We start from the raw sequence: 15,579 nt of genomic DNA on the forward strand, positions 1-15,579 counted from the left end.
TCTTAATTTCGTAACCATAGATTCTACTCATTTTGATCGATTCATACATAGAAAAAAAATATTTCTTGGCGCAAGAAAAATTTTCCCTATGAAATGAAAATACACATTTTCTCAGATCTAGAAAAAATTTCTTGGCGAAAAAAATTTTTTCTCGTCTCAAGAAAATTTCCGTTCTCAATTCATAATGCGAAAAATTGCTTAAGGCAAGTAAAAATTTTCTTGGGGAGAATAAAATTTATTGCGCCAAGAAATCTTTTTTTTTTCTGTGTATATTTTGTATATGAGTAAATTATCTCTATGAGTGACATATCACAGTGCTGAGATCTATAGATTAAACTATTGTAACTAAATCTCAATTTAAAAATTTATTTCCCTTTAGTCTCTCCTCTGAAAACCAAAGCAATATAAAAATGACACATGGGTTCATATTGCGAGTGATAACCCGCTTGCGTTGCTGAAAGTTTATAGTCAGAGGAAAGAGTTATGACATTCAATACTCTAAAGAAGGCAGTATGTACCTTTTAAATAATTTTTTTCTCGTCACGTGTAGGCACGTTGTTGCCGAAACTCGTTTAGTTTACTATCGACGCAACTCGAGACTTAACTCAAGATTATAAACTTTATTACGTATACACATCAACACTTTTACGACAGCATTATATTTTTAAAATAATCAGAGTAAATATACACAGATTGTCCGTCTTGTTTTCATAAGATCTGATACTTAAACTCGTAAATATTTATTCTCGCTTATTGTAGCTTTAGACAGAGGGCAGAGTAAAAGTTTCACCTGAGGTGCATCAGTCACTTAGTCTTATGTGTGCTATGGTATGTGTGACTTAGTATTCTCTTTACATTTTAATTTAGCGACTTGTTAGCTGTCGGATTGACTCAGTGATACGTTTAATGGGATTATTTATCCCACCAAAGGAGCTTAAATGGGCACCTGCCATTGGCATATCATAATATCTACCCAACACCCGGTACATAATGATGTTGGCATGGATCGGAAGACAATATTTGTACTGTGACGATCCACATTTTTTTTCAACTTTTTAAAAATCGTTCGAGAAAAAATCGAGGGAGTAGAGCGTTCGATGTTTGTTGCAATAAGGGTCCACTGTATTTTTTTTTTAATCATGAAAAAGAAAAAGTGTGTTAATCCGCGCAATTTACTGTTAACGCGTGCGTAGGATTAATTTAATTTTATAATATAAATCAATTAAATGACTAAACACACAAATCATGATAATGTAGTTATTATTGTAACTTGTTTATCGTGATTTTATTACCAAAGTCATATGTTTTTGCGGGTAATTATTTATAATTTTGACATAAAAGTCCACGTGTTAAAATAAATTTTTTGCTGGTCAGTTGTTATCTAGTCTAGACTATTGAGGTAAAGTAAATTAGCGCTGGTTATTTCTTAAGGCTACATTTTATTCAATGGTTTGTAAATATGTTCTCCTTCGTATGTGTGAGTATCTGTGTTGAGTAGAATGCATTGCATATAAGATATTATATATGTAGTGTACAGTACTGGTATTAGATATTTAAAAAGACATGAATGTTGACAAGAGTAGTCACAGGAGTAGTCTCTGAGCGTACGTAATAACAACGACAACAAACTGTATAGTAGACGACGGTGGGCTCCGGGGCGTTTCCGTATCGATCACAATAATGTCGCATGGCAATCGACTCGCGCAAATGCGGTCGACCATGCGGGCAACGTCACGAATTGAGTTCTCATCCGGGAATATAATTTCATCGTTACGAAACACATTATAATCCACTGTCATTCGTATCATCTTTTTAAAATACTTTAACTATTTTTAAGTCCACTAGTTTTTTAATTTCCCGCTAGATGGCGAACTCACTCAAATCTTCTCGTAACAAATTTTACATCCAACTTTCATGATATTTCTATTCATACCACTCATTATTCTGCACTAATATAATGACATCTACTTTTTGTGCAATTAAAATATTTTATGTCGGTAATTAATCTACGCAAAAATTTTTTAATGAATATCCATGGATTGGGAAATATATATAAAAAATATAAAACTATTTCTTCTTAAAACTAACTCATTTTTATTGATCATTCCACTCCAATAGCTTAAAAAAATATACTTTCCTATATATATATATATATATATATATATATATACAAAATTACATGGCACTTTCAATAATGAAAAGGTCACACCTCATAACTCGCTGTATTCATAAATTATTTTTAATACTTTATTATATTTATTTATTATTATTATTATTTTTCTTAACAATATTTTGACATCAATATTTATAATTAACCCGACATGTCTGGCATTAATGATTTTTTATTGAGTTGAATACTATATTAAAGAAAGTTAAATAACTGTGCGTATTAATAAAATCATCTTCAGCATATATATATTTACATATATAAATGTACGTATGTATGTATGAGTATCAAAATTCCTGAATAACAAGTGGCGCTGTTGATAAATTTGTTATATTCCTCCGTATCAATATATTCATACGAACCCATCAATCGGACCGTAACATATGAATTTGCTCATCTTCCCTGAAAAATTTAATTGTTGACTTTTCGCTATCTCTACGATAGCCATAACGTGTAATTAGTAAAACTTATTATTGAAGAAATTACCGTCGATAGTTGAATCCTCTATTCGCGTATTATATGATTATAATGTATACTTAATGAATATGATGTTGACTATGACGACAATAACAATAGCAAGACCAAGACCAAGACTCAGACGTCTGCGATACGAAGAAGACCGAGAGTTAGACTAAGACCAAGACCAAGACGACGCCGCCTACGAAATACCGCTATTTCGTCTTTGGTTACGTGGCTGGTACGCCTCGACGACTCTTGATAAATATAATTATGCCTAGAGGCAAGAAGATGCTTTAGTAGGTGAAGACTTGAGGATATAATTTATTATTATAAAAGTCCTTGATGAAATTTTGATTCTAAATTTTTTTATTTCACAATTTTAAATTGTTCGAAAAATAATAAAATGAGGTCATCAAATAAATATACATTTTTTCCGTCACTATATCTATATATATAGTGGTAGTGGATAATAATGAGGTATATATCAAGGTGTCTAGGAGTGACTTATGCCTTTTATCAGATTAAAGATCTCACTATCGTCCATTAGAATCCATCAATAACATTTGGATGTGCGATTATCCGTGATAATCGTGACGCAATATCGATAGGACAGAGTTGTGTGTGACGGTTGAGTTATCGAGTTTGCGAATCGCTCGTGGGAGGCGTGAAGAAGAAGTTCCGCTTGGATAAGATAGCTGCACGAGCTAAGAAAACGTTAAATGATTAAGCTATTAATCAGCGCAGAAACTCTGGCTAGCACGCGACTACCGTTGCCTATTCGCGAAACAACTTCGGCCCACGTCCCTATATACATATATACACACCAGCTACTCCTGTGAGTGTGTAGATGAGTATTCTCTATTGTCTCTGTATATGTTATACAGCTACTGCATGGCGTATTGCTCCTGCTGTCTGATAATGTCACAAGTCTCGGCACTTTTAGTTTTATTTATCTGCTAAAAAGATAACTTGTGTTCATTTTATTGTATTTACCAGCATCCAGCTGTTGCATTTAGTTTATATATTGTTGTTATTATTATTATTATTATTATTATTATTATTTATATGAGAACCTTTGCACTCTAAAGCAATATACTTACGTGCTTTGTCGATCTACACGTGACAATCGATCATTAGCATACAATGCGAGCTAATGGGATCGCGGTTGACGGCTACCGGCTCTAAACTTTAGATCTGGAGTTTATAGTCAATAAAAAATATTTTTTAAATAATATTTAATTACCATTTACGTAAAAATTTTTTAAAAATACTTTTTAATATTTATGAAAAAAAAAAAAGAAAGAAAAGAGTAGACATTTAAATTTGAAAAATGTTTCGGATCATGAATAATAAAAAGGGTTATTTGTTAATAAAAAAATATAAATGTTGGTTGTCAATTTAAAAAGGCAAATTATCATTAGCCGTAATGTGCACTCGTTACTCATAATTTAGTATTGAATGTTTATTATTAATATTAATCCGTACCGAGTCGGATGTATATCAAAGGCGCTCGGTGTGTATTGACATTGACGAATCGAGCTAAGAGGATCACACTACACGTTGTCCTGATTTCGCAGTGTGTCGAAAATGCAAGAGGCGTTGCCTTTTTCATACCATATGTATATGTACATATATATACATCTATACATATACATGTACATATATACAGACGAAGAATGAAAAAAAAAAACAAAACAAAAAATAATAAAAGATATGAAAGACGAGTGGGCCATTCTCCATGACCAGTTCGGCATTCTCTCAACTCTGTTTTTAATGTATATGCATCATTCGCGACAGTGATAAAAGAAGGTTTGGGATGGCAACGGACGCGAGCGCGGCAATCTTTTTTTATCTCTTTTTCTCCTCTTAAAATTACAGTAATATACAGATGACACATGGGTTCGTGTTGCGAGTGATAACCCGCTTGCGTTGCTGAAAGTTAATAGTCGGAGGAAAGAGTCTTGACATTTAATACTTTAAAGAAGGCAGTATGTACCTTTTAAATCATTTTTTTCTTGTCACGTGTAGGCACGTCGTTGCCGAAACTCGTTTACTATCGACGCAACTCGAGACCCGAGATTCAAAATTTTATCATGCACACACACATACACATCATCTCGTACTACTACAGGATTCTATTTTATAAATAACCCTGTACATGCACAGTGTACACCAGATTGTATGTACATGAGTGAATCGTGATGTTCTGTTGCTCGTGTTACCAATGTCCTCCTTGTTTCCCCTCTTCCCTCAACTCATAAACGTTTACACTCGCTTATTGTATTAGGCAGAGGCTTATGATTGCTTCCTAGGTCACACCAAAGTGCAATCTCCGGTCTTCAACACGAGGATGGACGGATGGACACCCGAGAGCTTTATCGTACCGTGCGATAAGAGCCATCGTTGATGTTGTTTAACGACAATGTCGACAACGCCACTCTCTGATACATATAACCACTAACTTAACGATCTCATTTTATTTTTTTTTTTTATTTCTGCTGAATAGTATATCGCGTATACGAATATATATACATGCATAAATGGATTTGTACATGTGTATACCTTTTACATGTGCGTATGCAGTATACTATATATAGCATGACAACGACATAAAGCGTACGAGAAATGCAAGCGCGATAAGGAAAAAGCCTTGAGCCATAAGCAAGTTAAGCCGCGAGCGGCACTAAGCTATGAACAGAACGGACCGACGATGGAAAATATACGCGGCTCCATATTTAGTGTGAAGGATTCTTGGATTTCCACTCGGTGCTATATAGAAACCGAAGCAATACGATGGGAAATGTGGTGACTCCCGTTTATATTGCCAGACACTACGGAAATTGTCATATCGATTGATTAAGTGTAATTTTGTTTTAAAAATATCTCGTAGTTAGGTGAAAAAAAAAATTCTATAATGTTTAAATGCATCGTTTGTTATTATTGCATTTAAATATTTTATCAAGTACTATAATACCGAGAGCGGGCATGAAACTGCGGTGAGTGAAGAAATATTTTTCGTTGTAAAAAAAGACAATTCCCTGCGGTTGATGCTCTTGCGCGAAATTGACGAGTGTTTAACTACGCGGTTTCGTTCAAACAGGCTGCGATTACGGACCATTATTCTTTAGTTTGTGATACTAACGTATCCAAGAGCGTTCCCTGGCTAGTCAGTGGTTGTATTTCCAGATATTACAATTTAACAGCATATCAGGATGACTACTTCTCATATGGATACATACATAAATATATATATGTGTGTGCGTGTATGTGTTAAATAGCATACGAACGCTTGGGAAAACTTGAATGTCCCTGGGAGGCAAGGAAAAACGTTTCTGGGTGTGGTTTCCTTGCAAAACTTATCCATACTGCACAGAAAATACCAGCCGGTCGCTCTCTTACTGAGTCTGTATCTCTTTCCAGTACACAATCTCCAACCAATGTTTCTTTTACTTGACAAATTATTTTGCAAGATTAAAAATTACACTGTAAATTAAATTTAATACTAATTATTATCTTTATTCACATTGATATTAAATAAATAACATAATTTTTCATTGCATTCGCAGAGATTACCATTATTTAAATTATTATATTATATATATTTTCAATATATATATCTGTTAAAGATTTAACGACTTAACATCATTGTAATGATCATTATTATCATCATCATCATCATCGTGATTTCTAGTATTGGAATCAGCATAACACTGAACCGAACAACCGCCACTTAAAGAGCATTAAACTCGCGTTGAACTATAAATGTTTACGCCTACATTACTGCCTTGTGGTTCAGAGAATATTAATTTCATATGTTGGAATACCTCGAAAATTTATGACCAACACATTTGATTTGTTTTTAAAACTACCATTTAAAAATTACTCATCAAATTATTATTTATTCAATAGCTTATTGTGATGTCATGCAAATATATTTTTATTCATCACTTTCACATTTCATTTAAATCCGGTATCACTTCAAAGAAAGTCGAGCCAACCCAGAGTTAAAAATTAAAGTTGATAACATTGTATGCTGCTATTTTTTTTCGGCTCAACTGAGAATAGCAGCATATATTTTAAGAGTCCGGTGATAGTGAATGTGTTTTGCAATTTCTCGATCGACGACAGTATACAGAACGAGAATTCTCAACGTGTCACTAGGTTACTACATTTTCCAACAGCGACAAACTTAAAATGCGTATATATTTATTTTTTATTTATTTAGTTTACCAATAGCAGCTGACTTACGACCGTTGCTTATAGTATTAGTGCAGTGTGTGGACACAAATACTCTTCTAGATTTACTATAAACTTAGTAAGTACAATTTCATTGATCCAAATGCTGGTAAAAGTGTGTACAAATCGTTACTAAATCGTGCGACAAATTTCACACTAAACACTTACGGTGACATATTTTTTTTTTCACCTTTCCCTAAAGAGTTTTCATTAATCCCAGAGTAAATGAATTTGCCTAGTGATCGATTCTCGTGAAAGTTTATTCATTTAGATTTATTTATTTTTTTTCTTTCATTAGTATGAAGTAATTAGCTATATACCACTTGGATCAGATTCTTCCGTATATTCCAGTATATTTACTCCAGTTATTTGGACTCAACGTCTTCAACTTGTTTTTTTTTTTCGAAGAAGTTTGTATTTGAAGTATAGTTGATAAATATTTCTTAACCAAATATGGTAATTATAAAATTGAAAAGTTCTTGAAGAATTTACTTGGTTAGGATGAAAATTTTAATGACTGGTACATTACGAAATTATTCAATATAATTTAAATGGAGTTTTAATTAGCTAATTAATTCATCAATTATCGTTTATACCAAATAAAATATATTGTAGAAAACTGTTATATATGTAATGTCTCAATCATAAATAATGTTGTAGTTAAAACTTATTGAATCTGTTTGTCGTTACCGTAATTGTTGATTTTTATTTCGCAAGTATGATATTTATTTATGTCAGCTGAGACAAAACGCGAAAATATTAACATCTATAACTTAATATGATAGCTAAAGTTTTCAAGGTCAAGTATATTTATATTATACGGTAAGACAGTCGAGTGAGAAACCAACAGCAGATAAGGTAATACATATTTCCAGTAGTAAATGCGCTTGAGTTCTCACGTAGATCAACCCGCGATCTACCACTTACGATCATTATCTATCTAGCCTCTGTACAATCCACTTATTTACATCTAGATTGTGTCTAACAATACTATTCAAATATCCCAATTGTCTTTTTCAATATTATTTTATTTATTTATCTATTTTCATCAATAAATCTGCATATATTTTTATAGATTTTTACGTTTTAAATTATTTTCGACTTATTGAAAATTTAATATTTCAACATAGGCTGTGTTACACTCTACAGTACAAAATTTGGGTAATATGAGAAGTAAATTCAACACTTTTTAAATATCTGGCGACACAAAAAAAATGTTTACTTTTACACTTTATTTTTGTACCATATTCAGTAAAGGGGCCGTTCATAAAATACGTCACGCAAAATTTTACTTCTTTAGACTCTTCCCCCCCTTCGTCACGCTGTCACATTTTCTGCGATCCCCCTATCAACATTGCGACACAAATGAAAGATTCCCCCGCCCCCCATTAAGACGGAAATATATGCATGGAAATATTTATATATTAATAAATATGAAACGATCGACTTTCTATCGTAGCAAAAAAAAAAAACTGAGAAAAAAATTGCAAAATTGTTTGATGAGTTGCGAGCGTCACGTTTTCTTGACCCCTGACCCCCCTTGTCAGAGTAAGCGACACCCCTTCCTTCTCCATATGTGCAAACGTATTTTGTAAATGGCCTCAAACATAATTTATATACATCATTTTGACGCTATCAATAGTGACCACAATTATTATTTAACATTGAACTATTCTTTGATAGTAAACAATCTTTTTTTTAGAATCAAGATTAAAAAATAATCACGTAATGTTTAATACCTGTTGTAAATAGTAAATTAATTAATTTAAAAAAAAATACATGTTTATTAGTATAATAAACATTTCAACTATTAGTGAATGATAAATTTAATTTATTAATAATCAAAATTATTAAGTTAAATTGACATTTATAAAATGTCGACTTCACTTTCATTTTCCTAGTAGTTCTTCCGTGACTTTTTAACATAAATTTTGTATTAATTTTAAAGTAACACTTTTTAAATGTTAAACAGTAGACCGAGTTCAAATTTTCAAATAACAGTGAAGTGTATTAATTTAACACAGATACACAAAATTTTTTACTGTGTAGGAGTCGGTTAAAAGATTTGAAAATTTCTTAAATAATTTAATTTACTAAAAAAAAATTTAATAAGCATAAACATATATCCCGACTGAATATAACTGGTTATTTATGTCTAGTCGACAATATTTTTTTTTTTAGTTGAGTAGTTTATAGCCTTTGATGCAATAGGTCATAAAAATACAAATAAGTCAACATCATCTTTTAAAATTAATTAATTTTTTATTTAACGATTTATTTTTATGACAAATCAAGTTTTTAATTTTTGATAATTTTTTAAAATGATTTTTTTTAAATCCATAAAACTATATCAAAGTTGTATAAGAACTAGTCACCTGCAGTTCTCATATTTGTCCGAGTATCAAAAAAAAATTTTTTATTCTCTCAATGATATAATTTTTCTAAAGAATTAAACAATAATAATAATAATAATTACAATAATTAAAAATAATTTGTGATAGCACGTGTATAAAGTTTAATAGCAGACAGGTCACTTTTCCAAGACAGTTGTTGATTGTGGAGCTCGTGCTCTACTCCGTTCCAGTCGTCGCACACGCGTGCTACCTCATTCATAAAGATCCAAGTAAGCTCTCGGGTACACACGTCAGCAAGACGAGACACAAGTATTGACATATATAACTATATTTTGCTGCAAAGATTCATATTATGCATGCATATACATTACATATATATATATATAGATGTATATAAATACCACAACACCAGATATAAATAGGATCCGACAGTTGCAAATGTAAATATAACGTAAGACAGACTCGAGAAACCAAAAGTCTGAGCCATAATTTGGTCTGGTCGTTGTTTGTGTTAGGGATCGAGGAAAACCGCTGGTCACTCTGCATCCTGCTTGGTTGGGTTCCGTCCCAAGACCCATCCAACCATAGCAATATTGTATCGTCATGCTAATTTAGATGTAACTTATACTTGTTTTCCTTCATAATTAAATTATATTTGCCCCGACTCATAGAAAAAAATTTATCACTAATCACTTAAACGAAAGTAAACTCATCAATTTAATGCATTTCGTTTATTAACTTAAAAAATAATCTCTTACTATACGATAGTGCCAGAAAACTGCGGTGGTGGTTTTGTTGAAGCCATAACTTATTACAAGTTGCGCACACTTGTTACAGTTATGCTGGTACGGGTTGAGATAAAACATAAATGCAAGCAAAGACTTCGTCATGCTTGAGCTCACTACACCGAGTAAAGTCGTTTTGGAAAAAGACACGTGTGACACGAACAACCTCGAGTATAATGAACCTCGACACCCAAAGTCGACAACAAATAAAACACAAGTCACATTCTCCTGGATCTCTGAATGGCCGAGGTGTATGACCACTGGAATTTACTAACCTATACTTTGAGTAATCCATCAAAGAAAGTGATCAATAAAAAAAAAAGGATATTCACATATGCGATATCCGGAGTATGTTTATCAGCGTATAGCAGACTAATTGAATACTTTTAATTGATTTTAAATTAAGATACAGGTATATATTTAATATACATAAATGGAACAACGGTTTTTTTATGAACAGTGCATGCAAGTTTGAAAAAAAAAAATAAATGCGTAAATCAATTGAGCGTAACACAGACATTCTTAGCATGTGACTAATTAAAAAAACAGTATGTATTACAGTACCGGTGTAACTGTTGTAGTTGTAAGTATGTTTATATCTTCGATTCAATTGACCAAAGTCGCGATACAGTGAAGGGGCGCGAAACCATTTACGAGTTTCGATTAAAAAATTCTTCGACTTATAATTTCGTCACTGCAATAAAGTCGATTGCAAGTGCCTCGGGACATTTAAATCGATCATTTAATACTATTTTAATTACGACAGTTTCTCGTTACTCTTGATACTTTGTACGTTTGAGTATTTTATTATTGCTCATATAAATATATACTCATAAATAGAGAGGTTCCTCGGATAAATTGACGGCTGTAGTCAGTAGTTATTTTGTTTGCATTTTATTATTTATGGCCTTGCGTTATATTTATTATTAATTTGTTCCGGAAGAATAATAATTTTTTTTTTTTTTTTTTTTTTTTTTTTTTTTTTATTACAATTGAGTAACTAAATTCCAACTTAAACGTATTATTTAACATTTAAATTATACGGGGATTTATTAACGTTTATGCTTAACAATAATGTTAACTTTGAGGTTTTAAATTATATTACGATTCTTGTTGGTTATTTCACAATGAATTTATTTGGTAAGAAGGTCATTATAAATTCAAAACTCATTTATTATATGTATATATTTTTAGTACCCACTGATGTCAATTTAATATTCTGCATTAAATTATTTATCCATTTCATTAGTCGTATTCTCGATAATGTAATTTACATTTCATTAAGCTATTTTATTTTATTTTTAATTCATCGATTTGAGAGAATAATATTTAATTGGAAAAGCCAATTTTATTGGCGGGACTAGATATATTTAAAGTAATTTATTCAATCTCATTTAGTCTAAGAGCTAGTAAATTCAATTGTAGACACACTAAATCCTTCATTTCCTGGATATTAATCATTATTTTCCTCTCGAATCTCTAAATTTGTCAAATTAAAAAACAGATAATAAAATAATTTTATTATAAAAGGATAAAAAAATGATATGAATAAAAATAAAAGTAGAACATTGGGGATTGAATTCGATGATCGAAAGAGCAATGTTAATCGATTGTGACGTGCCGGATCGAATGATTTAAATAAAGAACAGGCTTGTCATGGGCCCGGCTAAACGACCGCGCCCTCTCAATCGTTTTTCAATTGTATTATAAATTGTCGTTCCATCCAATAATTTTATTTAGCTCAACTCTTACAATAGCAGCTTTCATAAAAAAAAAAATCCGTCTCCGTCTCCATCTCCATCTTCATTGCATCCATTATTTTTATTACTACTTTTTATTTCGCGCACAGCCTCCAGAACGTGACGAAATTTCCCCATCATGCTCTGCTACTGTATCTAATATTCCCATCTACAGGATCAGAGAGTCATTAGGCCTTCTCTTTTCTACCCGTAACATCAATTTATCTTACTGAAGTCAGAAGCCAGTGCTTCTGCTGTACGGCACGCCAACAGATACCAGATGTCGAGATCTCGAGCGACACTCTTCCTATCTATATCTTTTTTTTTATTATTATTATTTTTATCTTTTCTTTTCTTACTTATTTTTTTCCACACCCAGTGTGTGCCGTGTCCACAGCCGGCTTCTGGTTTATTTCATATCAGATACAGCCCGTATTATCTAGACCGATTTATCGATAAAGATGGGAATGGGCGTGTTTGGGAATTACTTGCCAACCCAATGTGACATTTTGCCTGAGGTTAACAAAAAAAATTATACTAAAAAGATATATCGATAAGATGGCTTAGGATTTTATCCAGTCTAACTTGTCAACACTTTTTATTTCCAATTACATTGTATACTATTACTATCATTATTATTATTATTATTATTATTATTATTTTATTTACACAGCCAATATTTATCGTTATTTTTTTATCATTGCAGATATCATAAGCCAAACGGGCCAGTATTTATGCCAGTATGCCAATATATCCAAGTTGCCAGTAGCCAGCAGCCCAGTAATAAACTTATCAGATTTAAGTTCCTGTAATAAACTTAAATCTAAATAATTAATCTCTAAGCAATGCATTTACATAAAATATCACTATAATAACGTTCATTAAACATATCTTAGTTATTTCAACTATTAGTACTCTATAAATAAATATAATTATTTATAAAACCGCTATTACAGTGAACTAACATCGGTTTTCTCTGCAATAATTTATTTGCTACACTACTTTTATTCTCAATCGCGAGGGTTAATATCTAAGTAGTGGACATCTAGCCTTCGTGAGTGTAACGAACCCGACGAATCCAAGTTTACTTACTTCAGTATATATGTATATATATATACAAGGAAAAAGCTATAGCTAAATAATAGAAACTCGGTTTACGAACAGTCGTATTAAAGGATTATAAATAAATAAAGAGTGATATATATAAAACGAAAAAAAAGTTGTGAAGGAAAAGGGTGAAAAAGTACTCAAGACACGCAAGCCGGTGGCTGGAAACGCTGACTTACATCGGGAACGCCAACCTGCAATCAAGGTTCATGGTTTTCATGGTGAGTCATACTCTTATCATTTATTCTTCTATTATTACCGCATGTTATATATTACAGAGACTGAGTATTTTATTTCTCCTCTGGCGTCTAGACTCTGTTGTACCACGACTTAATAACATGTATTCAAATAATCTCTTAATTATATACATATATGAATACTAAGTGGTAACAAGTGTCTGATTTAATAAAAAAATATTACGATTAAATTATATGATAACTTCAAACGTCTTAATACCAAATACTTGATACATTTAATATCTATACTGTATATACAGTTGAATGTTATTAAATTAGCATAATTAAAACAGTTAAATCTATAACATCCAGAAAATGGATCCCACCTGCGATTAATCCGCGAGTAGTTTCTTAGGATCTGAGAGTGCCAGGACTTTTACCACTACGTCCACGTGGGGAATTATCTTTATTTGCAAGCCCGGTTGTCTCCAGTGTGGTTGGTTGGTTAACTTGGTTACAGTATATATATTTATATATAAGAAGAAGGCTTGATGCATCTCGCTTCTTGCTTTTTATTTTTTACTTGTACTTCTTATTTCTTATATGTACTCACTTTTAAGACTTGTTTGTGTACACACTGGCTGCTTGTGCACGAGTTACGTACACACTCTCGCATTCAGTGTATCCAACTCGATTCGCTGTCTCGTAAGTCTTTGGGGAGTGTATCGAAGTACTATACGCGGGAGTTGTAACAAAATACTGGTCAACATAAATTGCCCGTAAAGTTCTCCAGGTCGAAGGTGGTGGGACTACTGCAGTGAAAATAAAGAGTCTGGTTTTTATTTTAACTTTTTTTTTTTTTTTTTTTCGAGTGGCTTGTATCTTGTGTGTAAGGTCTTTTGCGGTTTGTCGGACAGTTTATGTGGTAGCGGGTTACACAAATTAGCCGGGCCAATAATGTTTGTTACAATAACAATATGCTCAGTATCACGGTATTGGTCTTGGTCTCGATTTTGTTCTTGGTCTTACTCTTGGTAATGTTAAGTTTTAATTAACGTTAGTCATTTAGAGTTGTGTAGACAAAACTTGGTCATTAATGTTTTATTCTGGTCGTGTACTAATATTTGGTCTGCATTTGTGGTGGTGGCGGTTGGGAAAACACCCTCGAGTATGTTTTGCGATGTTACGAACTTCTGGATGTGGGTTTCTGTGAACTGTTAACTGTTAACGCCTAGTTCTCAAGTATCTCCAGTCATTTAGTTCAAAGGTCAACCACGCTGAGGCATTAATAATCCTTAGCAATCTTTTGGGACGGGGTGTGGCAAAGTCCATTAACCCTCCAAGGATTTTCTTATCCGTGAATAAGAGGAATCTTGTATCTTACCCGCACAGACGTCAAGTATAATACTATTGGTCTTCTTAGCTTTGATATAAGGTGTAGATGGTAGAGAAGAGTCAGTTATACTCTGTGACTGCTGGACACTTGAAAAGATCCTGTAAAAAAGAAGCGTATAAACCAGTCGTGTGCGGCTGAGCCTAAAAAAAATGATAAAAAGGCTTGAAAAAAAAAAAAATTACTGGGATAAACTGGTGGTTGAAGGATGAGCGGGATTTCATTTATTGCGTGAATTCTCTTATTTTCAAATGCAAATCGTGTCTTTCCGTTATTCCTTGTCCTTGATGTAATAAATAACTAATTTGTCTTACGAGCATTAAAGAAAATTAAAAATTACAAATAACTTTAATTTTTTTTTTCTTTTACAATTTATTTATATAAAACTTGAATTTATTACAAAATTAATGTCAAGAATTAATTGGCGATTCGCGCAGTAATAAAATCTGGGATATTAAATTAAAATATTATAAAATAATTGAAATAATACTTGAGTATTTTTAGTCGGATTATAAATTAAATTTATAATAAATTGATGTTAAAAAAAAGTTAAGGAATGCAAGCACGACAATATGAGGTCTTCATGTAATGTGCGTATATATATATATATATATATATATATATATATATATTTAAACTCTCTCTTGCATGCAATGTGACAACGCGACGTGTAAGGAGAGACATGTCGATTCGAGGGAGTGAAACATAATTTTCATGAAACGCCTACGCCCATTCGGTTACATATATGTATATGTATATGCATACTGCTGATACTGAGGATGAATAATAAAAATAAATGAAACGAAAAAACAAAAAAAGAAAAATTGATAGCTCATCGTGCGCGTTGAACAGTGTAAGTAAATAAGTAAGTGAGTAGAGGTGCCACGCACTACTGAGACCGGTTAATTGTTTTGGATAGATTTAATGTCCGTGGTAGTCGAAATAAATGAGTGTTGATTTCGCGAGGGTGCGGCTCTCCCATGCGTGCAGGACAATCCGCACGTACGTGATTTTGCGGTATCGTGCTGAGTAAAAAAATAACACACAGATACACAAATTACCTAAGTATTTATATTAATGACAATATCAGAGGACACAAATACTGTAAATGTATGCAACGCCCACTCATTTACTCATTTTATTTATTTATTTATTTATACATT

At 32.2% G+C, this 15,579-nt stretch overlaps 1 protein-coding gene across 3 annotated transcripts in view; it reads left to right on the forward strand.

Moving 5' to 3' along the window:
* LOC103580116 (Krueppel-like factor 3) overlaps positions 1 to 15,579 on the forward strand; it is a 193,540-nt gene that overhangs the window by 4,716 nt on the left and 173,245 nt on the right. For 2 of the 3 annotated variants that reach the window (XM_008561759.3, XM_008561761.3), the window contains one exon: positions 12,447 to 13,068. In XM_008561759.3, the coding sequence (XP_008559981.1) occupies positions 13,057 to 13,068 (12 nt within the window). In that variant the 5' untranslated portion in view covers positions 12,447 to 13,056. Of the gene's footprint in view, positions 1 to 5,542; positions 5,623 to 12,446; positions 13,069 to 15,579 lie in introns of those variants that run through there. The other variant, XM_008561760.3, reaches the window with a different exon arrangement.

This window comes from Microplitis demolitor, chromosome 1 (assembly GCF_026212275.2).
Source record: "Microplitis demolitor isolate Queensland-Clemson2020A chromosome 1, iyMicDemo2.1a, whole genome shotgun sequence".
Lineage (NCBI taxonomy): Eukaryota > Metazoa > Arthropoda > Insecta > Hymenoptera > Braconidae > Microplitis > Microplitis demolitor.